Below are 22,578 nucleotides of genomic sequence, written 5' to 3'. Positions count from 1 at the left end.
CCTCACAGCAAGAAGGTCCGGGTTCGAGCCCCGTGGCCGGCAAGGGCCTTTCTGTGTGGAGTTTGCATATTCTCCCCGTGTCCGCATGGGTTTCCTCCGGGTGCTCCGGTTTCCCCCACAGTCCAAAGACATGCAGGTTAGGTTAACTGGTGACTCTAAATTGACCGTAGGTGTGAGTGTGAATGGTTGTGTGTGTCTATGTGTCAGCCCTGTGATGACCTGGCGACTTGTCCAGGGTGTACCCCGCCTTTCGCCCGTAGTCAGCTGGGATAGGCTCCAGCTTGCCTGCGACCCTGTAGAACAGGATAAAGCCGCTAGAGATAATGAGATGAGATGAGAAATATTAATTACCTCTTTTGAGTTGCCAGTGACTTAAAAATGTTGTCATTTGACTTATATATAACCTGATTTTCCACTGATTTGCTTTCATTTCTAGATGATCGAGAGGGTCCTCATTGCAGCTTTTGGGATGGGGTGGGGTGGGATGTGGGCGGAGCAAAATGTCACACACTTACCATATAAGGACAATTACAGGATACACTCAAACTCTTACCATAACCCTTGTATGTCATAGCCCCCATATATAGTGAGTGTGCCACATCCCGCAGGCTGCAGCCAGGGGAACTTGAGATGTTGCGTGTTCATGGGGCAGAGCGCCCCTCCCCAGTTAACTTCCATAGACTTACAGTGTTATTAAACCTAGTGGTCAACAACAGCAACTACATCAAGTGCTATTAGACATCCATATGGGCAGACATTCATTTTTTTTCTGCCCCATGCTCTCTCTATGCACATTTTCAAACTAAGAGAAAGCACAATTGTTAATGACAGGGTTGCTAGATTGGGGCAGTTTTAAACACATCCTGGCCACCAATATCTTGTTTTCTAGCAAATAATCTGAATTAAATATAATACTCAAATAAATCATCAAAATGATATGCATAATGTAAACAGTGTTTTTATGTGCAATAGTGCTTTAAAGTGCAAAGATTGAAAGAGGGAATGGAGTGAATAATGTCTGCATGTCAAAAATGCATTTGAAATATTTGTTTCTTTGGAAGGCTAAGAAAAAGAAGAAATATTTCTATTTGCTGATGAACAAATTTTTAGGGCTGGTTACAGATATTCTGTGTGGGTTTTGCGCTGTAGTTGAGCTGGAAATATTGTTGAAACCTGTTAACCCTACTTGATGATAGTACTTCAAATACAGTGCATCTAAAACCACTCAAAACAAGCTGCTAGACTGCACACTGGATGACTGTACGGTATGTTGTCGACTCTTAACTGCCTATTACTTGGTTACTCACTCACTCACTTCTTCCAACTTGTCCCACTTATGCATGTGGGGTCGCTGCCATGTGGACTTTATTAATCTACATTTCATATTAATTGGAGCATAGTTTTATGCCAAAAGCCCTTCCTGCTGCAACCATCCCATTTCCAGGCTTAGGAAACAACCATTCACACCTTTAGAATAGCCAGTTAACCTAACTGCATGTGTTTGGACTGTGGGGGAAACAAGAGCACCTGGAGGAAACCCACACAGACACTGGGACAACATGCAAACTCCACACAGAATGCTCCCCATCAGCCACTGGGCTCAAATCCAGAACATTCTTGCTGTGAAGTGACAGTGCTAACCATTGCACCACCATGCCACCCCACTTGGTTACTGTAAAAATGAATTAAATAATTGTTTATAGCATAAGCCAACCATGATAGCCTCTCAAATGTCATCCTGCCCCACCAAAATATCTGACCACAAGCCGATGCTGCTCCCAAGCACAGATTCATTTAAACGCATTTTGATCTCTTTCTGTTTGGGGTAAGAGATGAGCTTTGGGGTCAACAACAGCTCAGTCAGTGGCTTGGGAATTCAGGAAAAAGAGCAAGTTCTGTTTCCTGGACCTCAGCAACTTGGAGGAACCCTTAGGAATTTCAATTCATTTGAATGTCTTTTGTATCGTATTATTAAATTGTCACAAAGCAGCTTTATTTGTATGTGGATTTATATTTAGGTCCCTAGTGAGCAAGCCTGAGATGACAGTGGCAAGGAAAAATTCCTTGAGATGACATGAGGAAGAAATGTTGAGACTCAAAAGAGATTGCAATTTTGTACTCTTTTTTACAACTGTAGAGTATAAAGTGAAAACAGTATTAAGTGTGTTGAAAGGATGTTTAGTATGAGCATTGCAGTCTTTATGATTAAAGCAAATATAAGTCAATAGTATCCAGTATCCACTAACCAAAGGCGGAGTCTTGGGAACAAACTGTTTTTTGGGAAGTGCAATCATAGGGCATCCTTATGAGTTTGTATCTCTGAGTAACTCTGCTCATAACAGAGCTCCTTTCCCTGAGATCAGGGGCCCTCAGGCTCAGACAGCTTGGCGTCACACAGCGCAACATCAGCAGTAGCATGTTTACCTGATCAATAATTACACTGACGTCACCGAAAAGAAAATCACATTGAGTCAGAAATTAACCTATATTGTGAAACTCTGCAAATAGGTCCTTGGTTGGTGCGACTGCTCCTAAGTAATACCATGACAATCTGATATTTTGTGATTAGTATTTACTATAGCTATTTTTGCTATAAATAAACACATAGACTCTAGCACATTTGCTATCAAGTACAACTATAAGAACAACGTAAAATCCACATCTGCCATTTAAAAGTTGCAACCAACCTTAACACCAAAGAAACTCTTTTTGAGTTCAGTCAAATGAGCAAGCAGGTAGAATATAAAGTGTTTGGAGACATCTTGCTAAAGGCCTTGGCTCCAAAGGATCACCATGCTGGAGGCACCAAGATCTTTCTGTTCTTGGACTAAGCGATTTGCATGGACAGAGAGAGAGAGAGAGAGAGAGAGAGAGAGGCAGGGAGATAGAGCTGGTTAACGTTTAACCCGCCCAGCTTGTAAAGTAGCTCCAGGACAGTGAACCTTTGGAGTTTGATATGATGTGATTACAGAATCACCCCAGTGACATGTTGCCCAGTTCACTAGAATGAAGATCTGAGTCTTCCATGTCGTGATCTCTGAAAATTGCTCAGGTAAGTCCCTACTTTCTTGCTTTCAGGCTTGGTACAATTCAGTGAGACAGCTTAGGAAGATGTTTGACTGACACACTTTCAGGATTGTGCTAGTATTTTGCTTTTGATTGTCACCTAATGCTGGGCTCCATTATGATTATTAAGATAGGACATAAGAGAGGGCTGAGGCCCTTGCATGGCCACCATAATGAATCAGCTGGACTCACGGTAACAGATTGGATGTAAAGAAAATGAATCAATACTTCGTTTATTATGGCTACCACTGACACATACACTGTCAATCACATATTTGCTTAGTCTAGCTGATAAAGGGGAGTATAGTTGTTCCTCATTGTGGATCTACACAGCTGAATCTGAAATACATCTAGTATCCATGTACATAGTAGCTATGTGTTCACTTGCTAATCAATTCTTGCTGATAAATTTTGTAATGGAAAAAGATAGGCGCACAACACAATGGTTGTGAAATTAATGGCTTGTTTATTACAGACATAATGCCATTAGGCATGGATTTAACTTCCTTGAAAATTAAATTTTCACAGACAAATAAATGAGTTACACAATTAAAAAAGAAAAGTCTTCATATCTTCATATCATTAAAATTGCACACTAAGCAGAGTAAGTGTTGTTTTCAGGCAGTACAGGACGTGCTGGCCTTCAGTTCAGTGTGTATTTAAGCTTTGGTCAACAAAGCCCCAAAAAGCAGGTACTGATCTAAGCCAGATAAGCTGCCGTCTAGTTATCTTGTTTATGCAAACAGTAACCAGGCTAGAGTGGAGAGCACCGCAGATAGCCCGGATTTCACTAATGGACCTTTCTCCTACTGTATTATGCCCATCTCTATAATGTGCAGCTTAATGCTTGGCCACAGAACAGATTCTATTATCAAAGGTGTTTGCCTTCATGGCTTTTTTTTTTTTTTGGTCAATAGAGTACAATCCTTGCAACAGTCATAATGATTTTTTTTCTGTTTGACTCAATTGCTATGGTTGCTAATTGCCAGCCCACAGTTTGTTTACCAGTTAGTCATCAGTGTTTGTTCTTTTTTACCAGCTTGAAAAGCCTATTTTCAGGATGCTTGAAGTATTCAGGATGGGCTCTCGTGTGTCTATTAGTGATGCGGGATTAATGCTTATGTTCAGGAGGATCAGTGAGGTAGCTGAAGTTTGTGTGTATCATGGCAAGGTGAAAGAAAAAAGAGCTTTTCCATATATTGGTGTGCCACGCACTCATGACATGTGAAATAATCATGACGCTTAAGTGCAAATATGAATTGACCATGAATGGCAGTCTTGTCTCATCTGACCTTTATGCTGGAGGAGTCTGCCTGGGTTTCATGTCCATGTACTTGCTTTGATCAAGTAAAGCTTAAAAGGGACAAAGACAAGCACTTCATTCATTGATTATTAGAAGTAGTCCATGTTCTTCATATGTGATTCAATAACGCTGGTTACACAACAGGCTCATCTGCAGTTTGGGTTTATAATGTTTGGCCTGATTGGCTGAATGAACATTTCTGGCAGTGATCACTAAGATATTTTATATTTTTATGGTTTATTTTCCAAATGCTAATTTTGGGGGTTGGGACAGAAACATGGTGTTATGCCATCAGTTTAAGCAAATACAGTCGTCCTGGTTGACTTCAGTTAATAATTAGACAGCAGTCCTTGACCTGGAGCTGAGAAAAATGTCTTTCTCTGCACTCATAATGCTAAAACTAGCCATTGGAAAGAGAATATACACAAGATATTCTTTTTCATAAATATCTGACAGGAAAAGTGAGACTGACATGGATACATGTACACATCCTACCAGATGTTGGTACATAGCTTTAACTGTTTGTAAGGTCGATTTTTCTGTTTATTTATTTATTTGCTGAATATACAACACGGATAGACAGTTCTGCAATATAACCTGATATCTGTTTCCTCGAAGTTAAAGTTAAAGAATTATCACTACTTGCATCCTGACAAGGCGAAATAAAGAGCTGGTATGGCTTCTGAGCATGGATCAGCATCTCTGCCTTGTCATTCACGTGTGTTTGAACTTTGATTTAATTTCAGTGAGCACCCCTAATTTTGCTGATTTATTGCTGATAATCACTCACAATGGAAACCAATCAAAAATGCGAGGATGGACTGACTGGCACGCAGAAAGAGGCTGTACTGCGCGCTCTCATCCAGAGCACAGGATATCAATTGCATCAGGTAGGAGCCACCACCGACAACAAACTACAATACCCAGCATGCCCTGCCTCAGGCCAAAGTCCAGAGAGAGAGAGAGAGAGAGAGAGAGAGAGAAGGAGATGGGTTTGGGATAAAGGCACTGTGAGATTATTCTCTTTTTATGCTTGTCCAGTTAAAAAAACAAACAAAAAAACAGTACCATAGAAAATAACATATGTTGGAAAAATGACCATCTTCAGGTTTTCCTGCATCAAATGAGATGGCAAAACTACCACTAATACAAAGACTTAATGTTATATTTTCATCTTATTTTAAAGAACAGAAAGAATTTAGTGTTACAACTCAGCTTTGTAGTCATTTCACCATAATGGTGTGTTATCGTATTGTACAAAAGTCTGTTTAATCTAAAGCAATTCAATAACATGAAGATGCCTTGAAAAAAGAAAAAAAGAACTATAAGCTTTTAGGTGTGAAAAATATTCAGTAACACATTCAAATAAAATTAGAAATTTAAATTGTAATCAAATCATATTATCACATTTGCTAAGGAAATGACTCAATAGGTTATTCCAGGTTTCTTGGAGAACTCATGATAGTTATTTATGATGTATATGAAAAACAAAATTGTTGGAAAGACCTGGGGTGTCTAAGATACACTTAGTCATAATTCATACTGAATCCATAATGTCATAAGAATGTTTCCATACTTGTAAATTTTGTAGAACATTGGAGATCTAATTTCAAGTGGAAACCTAGAGGAGGTAATTTTCTACCATGTTTTGCTTTGGAAGCACACATTTCACAAAAGAAAAGGAAAGAAAATTGCTTTAAAATACTGAAAGGATTTTTTTTTTCCTTTAAGGCATCCGAATTCAGAATTCTGTATTGTTCAGGAGCTTTGAGCATAAGAGGCTTGTCACCGATTATATTACTGGTGTAGAAATACCACTGGGAGATATTCAAGAGTACTTATAGTCATAGCACCACCCTGTGCTGAAAAATGAGCACTACGGTCCATATCTGTCAAATTAGTGAATCTAAATGTGTTCAATGCCAACATTACAATGACTACCAATACCTTCTCCACTGTATAGATTCTCAGTGGTTCCTATTTTTCTTATCACCATGTATTATTTGCTCATCTCACTTTACAGATTACACTGACTGTTCTTAAAAACAGGACAAAATCACAATAGTGATAGTAAGTAAGTGAATTATGTGAGCCATCAATGAGCTGGATGAGGTGTTATAAGTAGTACAGAGGGACTCTACTGGTGAGACGAAATCTCTCAGCTCAATAATCCTCCATCACTCCATCCTTGCAGTAACAAATGGTTTCTTTCAGAGCACTGTGGTAATGAGTTGATCTCTATCTGCTGATCTTTAGACGTTGGGTTTTGTTTACACGGCTGTCTGTCACAGTTCTTATTCTGTCCTATAGGAAAACGGCCAGAGGAGATATGGAGGTCCACCGCCTGGTTGGGAAGGCCCACCACCAGAGAGAGGCAGCGAGATCTTTGTGGGCAAATTACCTCGAGACCTCTTTGAAGATGAGCTGGTACCACTTTGTGAAAAAGTAAGACATTTTTAAAGCCATTAAACCACATTTGATGGTAGACCACACCTGGCCAAATAACCTTTGGGTTATCTGAACATCTTCTGAAAGGCTATGGTGCTGGTAGTTATTATTTCTTTTTTCATTTTTACAGTTTGGCAAAATATATGAAATACGGATGATGATGGACTTCAATGGGAACAACCGAGGTTATGCTTTTGTCACCTTCAGTACCAAACAAGAAGCCAAGAATGCCATGAAACAACTCAATAATTATGAAATCAGGTAAGATCAAGTCTCAGAAAAAAAAAAGATTGATTTTGAGTGCACAGCTAACTGCAGGTCATTTCCTTACTTGGCTGAAGGAACGGTCGTCTCCTGGGTGTGTGCGCAAGTGTGGACAACTGCCGCCTGTTCGTGGGAGGCATCCCAAAAACCAAGAAAAAAGATGAGATCCTGGCTGAGATGAAGAAGGTGACGGATGGTGTGGTGGAGGTGATCGTTTACCCCAGTGCCGCTGACAAGAGCAAGAATAGAGGATTTGCCTTTGTGGAGTATGAGAGCCACCGTGCTGCAGCCATGGCCAGGAGGAAACTGCTGCCAGGTAAAAACACACAGAAATAGAAAGGGATAAACTGGTCCACTAGCATGCTCTTAGAAAAAAAAAAGACTGCTTGAGGGTTCATTGTATTGTTGTAGGTTATGTCTTTCCAAAGAGATTTCACTTGGAGCTTTTTCTGAGTGGAAGACCTTTACACATTTCAGGGTTTCCTCAGAATATCAAACCAAATATATCTTAAAGATGTAGTTTTCATGCTTAGAAAGTGAACTCAGAAAAATTCAAAGCTTTCAGCAAGTCTATGCACACATTGGCTAATTCAATGAACCTTCAAGGCCCATGCATGGCACAGTTTGAGACTCTTTGTGTCTACAGGCCGGATCCAGCTGTGGGGTCATGCCATCGCTGTAGATTGGGCAGAGCCAGAAGTGGAAGTGGATGAGGACACAATGTCCACTGTGAAGATCCTCTACATCAGGAACCTGATGCTGGCCACAACAGAAGAGACCATTGAGCAGGAGTTCAATACCATCAAACCTGGTAAAATTCACCATCTGAATACAAATATATACATACGCACAGTTATGCTTACCAATCTCAAGCCAGTGTTTTTGGATTCTACTGAGTTGGATCAGATTAAAAAAAAAAAAAAAAGAGTAAGCGAGTGGCATGGCAGTGTGGTGGGGATGCATCTCCAGGGTCCCTGCTTCAATCCTGAGCTTGAATTACCAAGTGGGTTTTCTCTGGGATTTCTAGTTTCTTCCCATTTCCCAAAAAAACATGCATGTAAGTGGACTGGCTACTCTATATTGCCCCTAGGTGTGGCTGAGTGGGTAAATGGGTGTGTGAATGGTGGCTTGCCCTGGACTGGCATCCCAGGCAGGATTTATTCTCAACTCATGTCCAGTGTTCACAAAGTAGACTCCATGGTGCTCCTGTCCAGGATAAAGTGCACCTTTGTAGCCAAAGTTTTAATAGATGTACTATTAAATTGCTTAATTGCATTAGCTTGCTTTTCTTTGACTTTTGCTCCTACCAATCATAATATGTTATGTTTTATCTCTTTGGTTTACACTTTTAAATAAAATCATGGAGGAATCTTGGTGGCAGGATTGAAATATATATGACGTCTTAACAGGTGCAGTGGAGAGGGTGAAGAAGATCAGGGACTATGCTTTTGTTCACTTCGCTCAGAGAGAGGATGCCATTGCTGCTATGAATGCACTGAATGGAAAGGTGATAAACTTGTTGTCATGGCTGCAGCATTCAAATTTCATTCCATATAATGTAGCACACTTTGATCAAATGACACAATGGGTAATAAAAAACTTTAACCCTTCAGGTGATTGATGGCTCTCCTATAGAAGTGACGCTGGCCAAGCCAGTGGATAAGGACAGTTATGTGCGTTACACTCGTGGCACAGGGGGACGAGGGGGCGCTCTGCTGCAGGGTGACTACACCTACACACTGGGTCAGATCTATGACCCCTCAGCCGCATACCTGGGTGCACCAGTGTTTTATGCTCCTCAAGCTTACACAGCTCTGCCCAGTCATTTCCGCTTCCCCACTGCTAAAGGGCATGTGAGCACTCGGGGTTTGGTGCGTCCGCCCTCTGTCAGAGGTGAATGTCTTACACAAGTACTTACAAATCAGCATTTCTGAGTGAGCCGATCTCTGCAAATTATATTTATATCACAAAATCAAATTACAAATCAACAACTACTGATCAAAGGTATATTATTGTATTAAACCATGTTAGCTGAGTTTAAATTAATTCTCATTATTAATTATAATATTATTATTTATAATTATTACATTTTTAGACAACAAGTCCAAAAGACTAGTCTGGATATCTGAAATAATCAAAATGTTTTATTTTACTGTGTGATATTTGCTTGTCAGATGAACTATGTGTCATTTGGTGCAGCACTTTTTTTTTTTTTAATTTGTTCTCCATGCCTGCATAATACAGTCATGTGATTACTTGAAATTTGGACATCAGAATCAGTTTGCAAATAAAATGACATCACAAATCAGTGCTACTTAGACAGTGTATCAGAGCCTGTACTGTGCTGGCTTGGAGCTTTCTGAATCTTGATCGAAGCCCAGGTGATTTCTGGTGATTTGATTCGATTCAATGCCTTCTTGCATTCCTAGAAATTTACATGAATATGCCTGTAGGGGCGGCAGGTGTGCGAGGGCTGGGCGGTCGAGGCTACCTCGCCTATGCGGGCGTGGGCCGTGGCTGCCCCACATATCAGCTAAAGTCTGACAAACACCCTGAGGACAAACTCTACGACCTTCTCCCCGGCATGGAGCTCACACCCATGAACCCCGTCACCCTGAAGCCACAGGGAATCAAACATGCTCCACAGGTAAAACACACAAAAACACAAAACATCACTTCAAGCAGTCTGTTCATCATGATGGAATGGCAATCATCTGATTTCAATCAGACACTACTGGATACTTAGTTATCAACAAATCTACCAAAGTGTAAATTAAGTAGGCAGAGATTTATTTTTTTATAAAGCATGGTATAGAGTATGGGATACTTTATATCAGAGGAAACCAGAAACCAAGATATGCAAAAAGTTTGACAAAACTGTCTGATATTTTCTTGTCGAATGAATGGTGTCACTCTTTAGAAATATGGGGTAGTATTTTTTTAATCTGTATGTCATCCGTTATAGACTTCACACACAGTATCCTCCACGATTACTGGCACCCCTTGAAAGATTAGTAAAAAGATAAAGATTATTTCAGTTAAAGGTTGGATTTTTCTCATTTTTTTCCAGTGTGAGATGAAGCTACTTCACCAAAAAGGTGATTTTTTTTTCTAACCATTTTTACTCATCTTTACAAGGGGTGCCAATAATTGTGGAGGGCACTGTACTTCAACCCATCCAGTACACATGGGGAAAATGGCTGTTTAAAAGCACTCTCGACTTTATGAAACTGTGTAAAACTCTTGAAAAGTTTATGATTTATCTCATTCTCATTATCTGTAGCCGCTTTATCCTGTTCTACAGGGTCGCAGGCAAGCTGGAGCCTATCCCAGCTGACTACGGGCGAAAGGCAGGGTACACCCTGAACAAGTCGCCAGGTCATCACAGGGCTGACACATAGACAACCATTCACATTCACACCTACGGTCAATTTAGAGTCACCAGTTAGGCAGCTGGGCCATAGAAGGTTCACGCTGCACGCTGCATGCTGCACTCTACACGCTACACGCGTGTAAAGAAAAGTGGACAAACGTAGCATGACTTGCTCTGGGCCATAGAACAGCGTTCACGTTGCACGCTGCACACTTCACGCGTGAAGCGAGAAATGAACATGCACACTTTTTTCTAGGCGTGAAGATGGAAATTCCAGTCAATGCATGCACGACCCCAAGGTCACCGCCGCGCCAGCCAATCAGAACGGGTCTAGGGAGTTAAAATGGACGACTACCGAGAAAAGTTGAAGTTTAATGGCCCAGGGTCCGGTTCTTCACGTGAACGTGTAGCGTGCAGCATGCAGCGTGCAGCGTGAACCTTCTATGGCCCAGCTGCCTTAACCTAACCTGTATGTCTTTGGACTGTGGGGGAAACTGGAGCACCCGGAGGAAACCCACGCGGACACGGGGAGAACATGCAAACTCTGCACAGAAAGGCCCTCGCTGGCCACGGGGCTCGAACCCGGACCTTCTTGCTGTGAGGCGACTGTGCTAACCACTACACCACTGTGCTGCCCAGTTTATGATTTTAAAAACCTTTTTTATTTTATTGGTAAATAAAGTGTGGAAATGCAAATCAATTTATCAGGGGATATTCATAAAACCTGTGTTTCATGAGGAGGGGAAGTGGAAGCTTTAAGTGTAAGGGTATATATATATTAATGCCTTCCATTTTACAGATCTTGGAGGATATTTGCCAGAAGAATAACTGGGGACAGCCAGTGTACCAACTTCACTCTGCCATTGGTCCAGATCAAAGGCAACTGTTCCTGTACAAAATCACCATCCCTGCTCTGGCCACTCAGTACCCTAACATGTAAGCTGAAGTCTTCTCAAGTCCCTTTTTTGTATCTTCACCTATAGAAAAGTCTAAAAATGTAAACCTGCTGCCACTGTTTTCATTTTGATCTTAAATGATCTTTTTTCTAAAATTACATACAACCCCGATTCCAAAAAAGTTGGGACAAAGTACAAATTGTAAATAAAAATGGAATGCAATAATTTACAAATCTCAAAAACTGATATTGTATTCACAATAGAACATAGACAACATATCAAATGTCGAAAGTGAGACATTTTGAAATTTCATGCCAAATATTGGCTCATTTGAAATTTCATGACAGCAACACATCTCAAAAAAGTTGGGACAGGGGCAATAAGAGGCTGGAAAGGTTAAAGGTACAAAAAAGGAACAGCTGGAGGACCAAATTGCAACTCATTAGGTCAATTGGCAATAGGTCATTAACATGACTGGGTATAAAAAGAGCATCTTGGAGTGGCAGCGGCTCTCAGAAGTAAAGATGGGAAGAGGATCACCAATCCCCCTAATTCTGCGCCAACAAATAGTGGAGCAATATCAGAAAGGAGGTCGACAGTGTAAAATTGCAAAGAGTTTGAACATATCATCATCTACAGTGCATAATATCATCAAAAGATTCAGAGAATCTGGAAGAATCTCTGTGCGTAAGGGTCAAGGCCGGAAAACCATACTGGGCCCTTAGATGGCACTGCATCACATACAGGCATGCTTCTGTATTGGAAATCACAAAATGGGCTCAGGAATATTTCCAGAGAATGTTATCTGTGAACACAATTCACCGTGCCATCCGCCGTTGCCAGCTAAAACTCTATAGTTCAAAGAAGAAGCCGCATCTAAACATGATCCAGAAGCGCAGACATCTTCTCTGGGCCAAGGCTCATTTAAAATGGACTGTGGCAAAGTGGAAAACTGTTCTGTGGTCAGATGAATCAAAATTTGAAATTCTTTATGGAAATCAGGGACGCCGTGTCATTTGGACTAAAGAGGAGAAGGACGACCCAAGTTGTTATCAGCGCTCAGTTCAGAAGCCTGCATCTCCGATGGTATGGCATTGCATTAGTGCGTGTGACATGGGCAGCTTACACATCTGGAAAGACACCATCAATGCTGAAAGGTATATCCAGGTTCTAGAGCAACATATGCTCCCATCCAGATGACGTCTCTTTCAGGGAAGACCTCGCATTTTCCAACATGACAATGCCAAACCACATACTGCATCAATTACAGCATCATGGCTGCGTAGAAGAAGGGTCCGGGTACTGAACTGGCCAGCCTGCAGTCCAGATCTTTCACCCATAGAAAACATTTGGCACATCATAAAATGGAAGATACGACAAAAAAGACCTAAGACAGTTGAGCAACTAGAATCCTACATTAGACAAGAATGGGTTAACATTCCTATCCCTAAACTTGAGCAACTTGTCTCCTCAGTCCCCAGACGTTTACAGACTGTTGTAAAGAGAAAAGGGGATGTCTCACAGTGGTAAACATGGCCTTGTCCCAACTTTTTTGAGATGTGTTGTTGTCATGAAATTTAAAATCACCTAATTTTTCTCTTTAAATGATACATTTTCTCAGTTTAAATATTTGATATGTCATCTATGTTCTATTCTGAATAAAATATGGAATTTTGAAACATCCACATCATTGCATTCCATTTTTATTTACAATTTGTACTTTGTCCCAACTTTTTTGGAATCGGGGTTGTATATATTATATATACAGTGTCTTGCAAAAGTATTCATACCCTTGGTATTTGCCCTGTTTTGTCGCATTACAAGCTGGAATTAAAATGGATTTTTGGAGGGTTAGCACCATTTGATTGACACATGCCTACCACTTCAAAGGTACAAACTTTATTGTGACACAAACAATAATTAAGATGAAAAAACAGAAATCTGGAGTGTGCATAGGTATTCACCCACTTTTGTATGAAATCCCTAAATAAGAGCTGGTCCAAACAATCCACGTCATAAGTCACATAATTAGTTGATTAAGATCCACCTATGTGCAATCAAAGTGTCACATGATCTGTCACATGATGTCTGTATAAATCAACCTGTTCTGGAAGGACCCTGACTCTGCAACACTACTAAGCAAGCAACATGAAAACCAAAGAGCCTCCAAACAGGTCAGAGACAAAGTTGTGGAGAAGTATAGATCAGGGTTGGGTTATAAAAAAAATATTCCAAACTTTGAATATTCCAGGGAGCACCATTAAATCCATTATAGCAAAATGGAAATAATATGTCACCACTACAAACCTGACAAGAGAAGGCTGCCCACAAAAATTCACAGACTAGGCAAGGAGGGCACTAATCAGAGATGCAACAAAGACACCAAAGATAACACTCAAGGAGCTGCAAAGATCCACAGTGGAGATGGGAGCATCTGTCCATAGGACCACTTTAAGCCATACACTCCACAGAGTGGAGCTTTATGGAAGAGTGGCCAGAAAAAAGTAATTGCTTAAAAAATATTTTTTGGAGTTTGCCCAAAAGCATGTGACATACTCCCCACACACATGGACGAAGGTTCTCTGGTCAAATGAGACAAAAATTGAACTTTTTGGCCATCATGGGAAATGCCATGTGTGGTGCAAACCCAACACCCTGAGAACACCATCCCTACAATGAAGCATGGTGGTGGCAGCATCATGCTGTGGGGATGTTTTTCATCTGCAGGGCCAGGAAAGCTGGTCAGGACTGAAGGAAAGATGGATGGCACTAAATACAGGGCAATTCTGGAGGAAAACCTGTTTGAGTCAGCCAGAGGTTTGAGACTGGGATGAAGGGTCACACTAAACATACTGCTAAAGCTACACTGGAGTGGTTTAAAGGGAAACATTTAAACATCTTGGAATGCCCTAGTCAAAGTCCAGACCTAAATCCAATTGAGAATCTGTGGCATAACTTGAAGATTGCTGTACACCAACGCAACCCATCTAACTTGAAGGAGTTGGAGCAGTTTTGCCTTGAGGAATGGGCAAAAATCCCAGTGGCTAGATGTGCTACGCTAATAGAGACATACCCCAAAAGACTTGCAGCTTTAATTGCAGCAAAAGGTGGCTCTATAAAGTATTGACTTTAGGGGTGTGAATACCTATGCACACTCCAGATTCCTGTTTTTTTTTCATCTTAATTATTGTTTGTGTTACAATATAAAAAAAAAACAATTGGCATCTTTAAAGTGGTAGGCATGTTGTGTAAACAAAATGGTGCTAACCCCCCTCCCCCCAAAATCCATTTTAATTCCAGTTCGTAATGCGACAAAACAGGACAAATACCAAGGGGGATAAAAACTTTTGCAAGACACACACACACACACACACACACACACACACACATGACTATTTTATGAGTCTTTTGTGAAAATTGGTTTGATGCCATTAAATTTCATAAAAAATTTAAACTTTCACATATCACACAGTACAAATTGTCACCATCTTTTAACAGTGAACACCATTTATTGATTCATCTTGTACAGTTTTCTATGCCATTATCATTGTCTGTGGTACCATTATAAACTTTTTTCAACTTTACCTTTACTAAAGTATGAGGTCATCTTATTTGAGAAGCATAATTTGAGAAACAGCCCTGTGATGACCTGGCGACTTGTCCAGGGTGAACCCCGCCTTTCGCCCGTAGTCAGCTGGGATAGGCTCCAGCTTGCCTGCGACCCTGTAGAAGGATAAAGCGGCTACAGATAATGAGATGAGATGAGATGAATTTGAGAAACTTTTATGATTAAATAAACAAAACTAGAATGGCATTCAGTAGAGTCCATACCTCTACCAAACCACATATCAACATCAAAATCAAATCATGTGAACCTAGGATAATACTAAAGCTGTTGATTAAATTTCATCAAGATCTGTTCACTACTTTTTGAGTTACATTGGGAAAAGACAAAAAAAAATCCTGGAACCATATACATATCTGAATTTTCATCAAAATCTTATTAATTGTTCCTTGGCCCATGGCTCACCTTTCATCAAAATTTTATCAAAATCCATTCACTACTTTTTGAGTTACATTGTGAAAAGTCAAACAAACAAACAAACAAACAAACAAACAAACTGAGCCAAAAACATAACCTCCTCCAACGCAGTTGGTGGAAGTAACTAGTCATTGGTTGCTGGATCAGATTTTTGGACCTTGTCATAGTATCAAAACAGATGACTACACAGTAAAAAGGCTTATTTATGTTTAATATTATTATAGTGAGATACAGTTAGCAGATTGGTGTAAATCAAAGGTGTTCTGTTGGAAATTGCAGTTGTCAGAGGTCTTGGGGTTATTTATTCATTTTTACTTTTTTAAATGGTACTTTATGGATTGTCAAATAACCCGACTAACATGCAAGGTGCCTAACCATTAATCCTTCCCATTCTTTATTTATAGACACCCATTCACCCCAGCTAAACTGTGTGCAGCAGTGGATGAAGCCAAAGTCCATGCAGCGGAGCACACACTGCAGACTTTGGGTCTACACACAGAGGGCGCCAATACTTCTGCTGTTGCTGCTGCAGCCACTGCTGCTGTGGCATTTCCAGGTATGTAAGGTCTGTAATATACTTTTTTATGATTTTATTAACATCACATTACTGGGATAGACACTTTCTGAGCTTAGGTTTGAGCAAGTCTTCTTGACTGATCAGACTGGGACTTATTAAACACTAGCAGGTTACCCAGCATTGCCCAGGTTTTGCAAAATTCTGGGTTGCCTCCAGACTTCCATGTCAAATTTGTTGAAGATCCATTGAGAAATGGTGATGTTAACCCAAGACAAACAAAAATCCAAACATCCACCACTCAGGGGCCCACTGGAGACCCCATGGGCCCAAATATGGAATTTCTGAGTTCTGCCAAATTGTGGCTATCGCCTGTACCTACATGCCAAGTTTAGTGAAGATCTGTTGAGAGTTCATCTCATCTCATTATCTCCAGCCGCTCCATCCTTCTACAGGGTCGCAGGCAAGCTGGAGCCCATCCCAGCTGACTACGGGCGAAAGGCGGGGTACACCCTGGACAAGTCGCCAGGTCATCACAGGGCTGTCGAGAGTTTGTATTGATAAATGTAACATGAAAGGCATTGAGGGAGGGGTGTGTGGATGTTGTGCCCCCCAGGGACCTCCCTGGGGCCCGTACATGAATTTTGCTTATATCTGCAAAATTCCAGGTCATCCCTGAACCTACTTGCCAAATTTGGTGAAAATCAGTCTCGAAATGGCGACATTAGCTCAAGACAAACAAACTTTGCTTCTTATTATATAGATGTATATCTTAAAAAGAGGAAATAGAAGAACCAACACTAAGATGTTGAGAAGGTTTTTGAAATGTTATGGCAAATACCTAATATTACTAACTGGACTGGGTCTTTTTCAGGATTTTCAAGATGCCTCAAAAAATTTTGGTTGCAAGAAGTTTCTGGGGGGTGGCATGGTGGTGTAGTGGTTAGCACTGTCGCCTCACAGCAAGAAGGTCCTGGGTTCAAGCCCAGCAGCTGGCGAGGGCCTTTCTGTGTGGAGTTTGCATGTTCTCCCCATGTCTGTGTGGGTTTCCTCTGGGTGCTCCGGTTTCCCCCACAGTCCAAAGATTAGGTTAATTGGTGGCTCTAAATTGACCGTTGGTGTGAATGTGAGTGTGAATGGTTGTTTGTCTCTGTGTCAGTCCTGCGATGACCTGGAGACTTGTCCAGGGTGTACCCCGCCTCTCACCCATAGTCAGCTGGGATAGGCTCCAGCTTGTCTGCGACCCTGTAGAACAGGATAAGTGGCTACAGATAATGGATGGATGGGATGGAAGTTTCTGGGTGTTTTGAGAATGTTTTCCTACAATGTTGCTGCAACATTTAGCATACTCACTGTCACTAATGTCTGTGGAGTCAGGCATCGCCAGGCCATTTACAAATGAGGAGGTCAGGTTAGATCCAACTAGTTTATTAGGGTGGCAGTCTCGGGTGGGGTGAAATACGAACACATATTCATAGAAAATGACAATGTGGCTACTCCTATCCATGTATGGCATTAGAATCTCCATCACATGTAAAAAGCACAGAAATATTTGTTTCTTATCTATCAAGCAACAAAAAAGTCATCACAAACATAGACAAAAGTATATGAGCCTTCTCCAAACTGTTGCTACAATTTTAAAAGCACGCAGTTACCTAAAAGGTCTTTCTAGACTCTAGCATTAAGACTTCCCTTAATTCTAACACAAAATGAGGTCCATGGAGATGTGTTTTACCAAAGTTGCTGTCGAAGAACTCAAGTGTCCTGGACAGAGCACTGACCTCAACCCTACTGAAGACCTTTGGGATGAACTGCACCCCAGGCCTCCTCACCCAACATCACTACCTGACCTCACTAATGCACTTGTGGATAAGTGAACAAAACAAATCGCCACAGCTACACACCAAAATCTAGTGGATAACCTTCCCAGAAGAATGTTATTATCCACCGGCATATAATGCGAGGGGATATAGCTATCGCTGTGTCCGTCTGTCCGTCCATCTGTCTGTCTGTCTGTTTGTAAACATTTTAGTTTCCAGAATGTAACTCAAAAACTATTAGGATTTTTTTTTTCACAAAACCTCACAGTTATGTTAAGTAACTAGAGGAGTTGTGCCTTTTGACACTTTGGGATTTTTGTGATTTTTATTTTTTCCGTATTTCCATGGCAACCAATTCAACTTCGGAAAATTTGGAGTGGGGTTTCTTGTGGGGGCCGGGGAGATATGTCATCTCCTGATGACTCTTGTTATTTCCTCACCTGGGATGGAGTCCGCCAGGGGGTGAGGTATTGTTTTCAGTTGGCTTTCTGTCTTTCTTTCTTCTTTTGTTTTTTTTTTTGTAAACAATATTACAGGAAAACAGCTAGATCAATCTTCATGAAACTTTCAGGATAGATGGGCATTGGTCTCAAATAGAACCTCCAACATTTTAGGGGACATCCGGTCAAGGTTTTTGTGGCTACTGCTTCATATAGAGGCAATAGCCACGATGTCATCGTGCTGTAAAATGTAAGAATGTAACAATCACGCAGTACGGTGTGAGAGCAGTATGATGTGTTCTGATTGGCTGAGAGCAGTAAGCAGTAAAGTGTGTTCTGATTGGCTGAGAGCAGCAGAGAATCAGAATCAGAATCATGTTTATTGGCCAAGTATGTTCACACACAAAGTCGAAATCAAGGTCAAGGTCACCAAAAAGGTCAATCGTTTTTTCACGATATCTTCCTTCATATTCATCAGAGGTGTTACCAGGTGAGGTTTGTTTTGTCTGGGAACACTTGTTATAATAGCAACAGAGGGCCAAATGTGGAACATGATCTTCTTCTTTTGGCTGCTCCCGATTAGGGGTCGCCACAGCAGATCTTTTGTTTCCATTGCTCCTTGTCCTCCACATCCTTTTCTACCACACCTGCTACTTTCATGTCCTCTCTCACCACATCCATGTATCTCATCTTTGGCTTTCCTCGTTTTCGTGTGCCTGGCAGCTCCATCCTCAAAATTCTCCTTCCAACATGCTCTGCATCTCTTCTCAGGATGTGCCCATACCATCTCAGTCTCATCTCTCTTAGCTTAATTCCCAAGCTCTCCACATGTGCTGTCCCTCTGATGTGCTTGTTCCTTATCCTGTCCAACTTTGTCACTCCCATTGCAAACCTTAACATCCTCAACTCCGCCACCTCCAACTTTGCCTCCTGTCTCTTTGTTAAGGGTACCGTCTCCAATCCATACATCACAGCTGGTCTCACTACTCTCTTATACATCTTACCTTTCACTTTTGCTGGGACTTTCCTATCACAAATGACTCCTGAAATCCTTCTCCAACTGCTCCACCCTGCCTGCACTCTCTTTCTCACCTCACTATCATAGCCTTCATTTTCCTGCACAGTTGACCCCAGGTATTTGAACTCACCAACTTTCTTTTACATCTACTCTTTGCATCTTCACTACACTCTCATCCACATTCTCATTGATGCACATGTATTCTGTTTTGCTACTGTTCACCTTCATTCCTCTTCATTCCAATGCATACCTCCATCTCTCCAAACCCAGCTCAACCTCCTTTCTACTTTCACCACATATCACGATATCATCCGCAAACATCATGTTCCATGGTGGCTTTTGCCTCACTTCATCTGTCAAGCTATCCATCACTATGGCAAACAAGAAAGGACTCAAAGCAGATCCTTGATGAAGTCCTACCCTCACCTTGAACCATTCAGTCATTCCAACTGCACACCTCACTGCTGTTTCACTGTTCTTATACATGTCTTGCACCACTCTAATATACTTCTCATTCACTCCACACTTTCTCATACAATACCATAACTCATCTCTTGGCACTCTATCGTATGCCTTCTCCAGGTCTACAAACACACAATGTAGCTTTCTCTGGCCTTCTCTGTACTTCTCCATTAACATTCTTAAAGCAAAAATTGCATCTGACGTGCTCTTCCTTGGTATAAACTTGTACTGCTGTTCACAGATTGCTACCTCTCTTCTCAATCTCGCCTCCAATACCCTTTCCCATAGCTTCATGGTGTGGCTCATTAGTTTTATCCCTCTGTAATTACTGCAGCTCTGTACATCTCCCTTATTCTTGTATATTGGGACTAGCACACTCTTTCTCCATTCATTCAGCATTTTCTCATTCTCTAGGATCTTATTAAACAATCTCTTTAGGAACTCCACAGCCGTCTCACCCAAATATCTCCAAGCCTCAATCGGGATACCATCTGGTCTGACTGATTTCCCAGTTTTCATTCTTTTCATGGCTGCCCTCACCTCATCCTGACTAACCAACTCTACTTCCTGATTTGCTGTCTGCAACAAATCTGACCTTTTCTCTCTTGGATTCTCCTCATTTAATAAATCCTCAAAGTACTCTTCCCACCTTCTTAATACACTCTCTTTGTTTGTCAGCACATTTCCATTTACATCTTTCATCATGCTTACCTGCTGTACATCCCTTGCTTCCCTGTTTCTCTGCCTAGCTAATCTGTACAGGTCTTTCCTTCTTTGTTCTCCAGTCTTTCATACAACTCCTAGTATGCATCTGCTTTCGCCTTCGCTACCACTCTTTTTACCTTCTGTCTCATCTCTCTATATAACCGGCTGCTTTCCTCATCTCTCTAATCATCCCAATTCCTCTTTGCTAGCCTCTTCTCTTTTATAATTTCCTGCACTTCTTTGTTCCACCACCATGTCTCCTTGTCTTCCTTCCTCCTTCCCGATGACCACTCTAGCACCTCCCTTGCTGCCTCTCTTACTAGTACAGCAGTAGTATCCCAATCTTCTGGCAGACTTCCATTACCACTCAATGCTCGTCTCATTTCTTCCCTCAACTCCTTCTGATGTTCAACCTCTTTTAGTTTCCACCACTTAATCTTCTGCTCCACTATTTCACGCTTACTCTTTTTCACTTTCAAGCTCATCCTGCACATGACCACTTGATGTGGAACATGATGTTTAAAAAAAAAGCATGCATGGGTTTGATTGGGGTGGCATGGTGGTCTAGTGGTTAGCACTGTTGCCTCACAGCAAGAAGGTTCTGGGTTTGAGCCCAGTGGCCAAAGGGGGCCTTTCTGTGTGGAGTTTGCATGTTCTCTCTATGTCTGCGTGGGTTTCCTCCAGGTGCTCCAGTTTCCCCCACAGTCCAAAGACATGCAGGTTAGGCTAATTGGTGGCTCTAAACTGACCATAGGTGTGATGGTTGTTTGTCTCTATGTGTCAGCCCTGTGATGATCTGGTGACTTGTCCAGGGTGTACCCCACCTTTCGCCCGTAGTCAGCTGGGATAGGCTCCAGCTTGCCCGCAACCCTGTACAGGATAAATGGCTACGGATAATGGAGGGATGGATAATGGGTTTGATTGTTGAGGTGTCCACGTACTTTTGGCCACATTAGACTTTGTTTTATGAAGTATGCTTGCATTGCAAATGCAATATTTTAGCTAATGGTCACTAATAACAAACTAAAGATATATAATATTAAGCATCCAAATAAAGAATATCTTTAACATAATTTAAAAAAAAAGTTGATCAGTTTGTTTGTGGTCTGTGGAGACAAAGAATAAGTTCACTTCTGTGTTAAACCTGTACACTTCTTGACAGTCCTTGCCATTGAACAATGATGAATTGAACTTTGAAATTTCTCAGAGACAGTGAATAATTCTGTTGTTCTTCAAACTAGCCTGTCTATCATAGCAAGCATGGTAAGCATACTATAAACTCATGAGCGTCCATAAATACTTTTCTGTCTCATACAACAGTTAACTCTTATTTCTCCCAATGTCTATTTCTAGGTTATGCAATCGCCAACACTGCTGGCACTGTGGCTGCTTCTCAGCTCAAACAAACCCTGTCTCTGGGGCAGGACCTGACAGCCTACACCACCTACGAGGGTTATCCAGCATTCACTGTCACCACCCGTGGAGATGCTTACGGAGTGTTCTAAAGACCCAGAAGCAGCACAGTGTCTGATGTGGCCATTCAAATCTGGAACATCCATTCTGTATGAATGAGCGTGTTTTGTGTTTACTGTAGTCGAGCAGAGATGAATGCTAATGTTGCCTGAAAGCCACCTTTTTTCCAGTTCACCTTTCATTATATGCAGCACAAGTCAGTCTTAATATATATTTTATATAAGTTGTTTGGGAAAAATAAGTCATTAGCTAGCATTCATACAGTGCTTAAGAGCTTGTAAAAGCTGCCTGTGTCTGGGATCAGAATTTAAATCAAGGTATTTTAGGGTTATTAAAACTGTCTTTAAATGTACAGTTAGGACTATAATATACCAAAACAAACACACTGCTCCATTGCTAAGGATGTCCTATTGCCAGATAGCTTTGATAGTGATTTATTTGGTATTTAAAGTTTTGTGCTAGTTGTACAAGTGTTTTAGTATTTACTTTAATAAAAGATAGATCATACAGTGATCAGCCATAACATTATGACCACTGACAGGAAGTGAATAACATTGATTATCTCATTACAATAGCACCTGTCAAGGGGTGGGATACATTAGGCAGCAAGAGAACAGTCAATTCTTGAAGTTGATGTGTTGGAAGCAGGAAAAATGGGAAAGCATAAGGATCTGAGTGACTTTGACAAGGGATAATAGTGATGGCTAGATGACTGGGTCTGAGCATCTCCAAAATGACACATCTTGTGGGGTGT

The 22,578-nt window shown here is 41.2% G+C and overlaps 1 protein-coding gene across 2 annotated transcripts; it reads left to right on the top strand.

Annotated features, from left to right (window-relative positions):
- The first annotated feature begins 5,160 nt into the window (after positions 1-5,160).
- Positions 5,161-21,856, top strand: a1cf (apobec1 complementation factor). 2 transcript variants are annotated; one of them, XM_060938903.1, is made up of 11 exons: positions 5,161-5,259; positions 6,680-6,814; positions 6,948-7,078; positions 7,159-7,397; positions 7,728-7,892; positions 8,491-8,588; positions 8,695-8,974; positions 9,535-9,728; positions 11,254-11,390; positions 15,797-15,948; positions 21,705-21,856. In XM_060938903.1, the coding sequence occupies exons 1-11, from the start codon at positions 5,161-5,163 to the stop codon at positions 21,854-21,856; spliced, it is 1,782 nt and encodes a 593-aa protein (XP_060794886.1). The 2 variants fall into 2 exon arrangements, with proteins under 2 accessions (XP_060794886.1, XP_060794885.1); XM_060938902.1 differs by having other exon boundaries at positions 9,511-9,728.
- The last annotated feature ends 722 nt before the right edge of the window (positions 21,857-22,578 follow it).

This window comes from Neoarius graeffei, chromosome 14 (assembly GCF_027579695.1).
Source record: "Neoarius graeffei isolate fNeoGra1 chromosome 14, fNeoGra1.pri, whole genome shotgun sequence".
Classification (NCBI taxonomy): domain Eukaryota; kingdom Metazoa; phylum Chordata; class Actinopteri; order Siluriformes; family Ariidae; genus Neoarius; species Neoarius graeffei.
The sequence above is the reverse complement of the archived record's forward strand: the minus strand, read 5'-3'. Positions and strand labels throughout refer to the sequence as shown.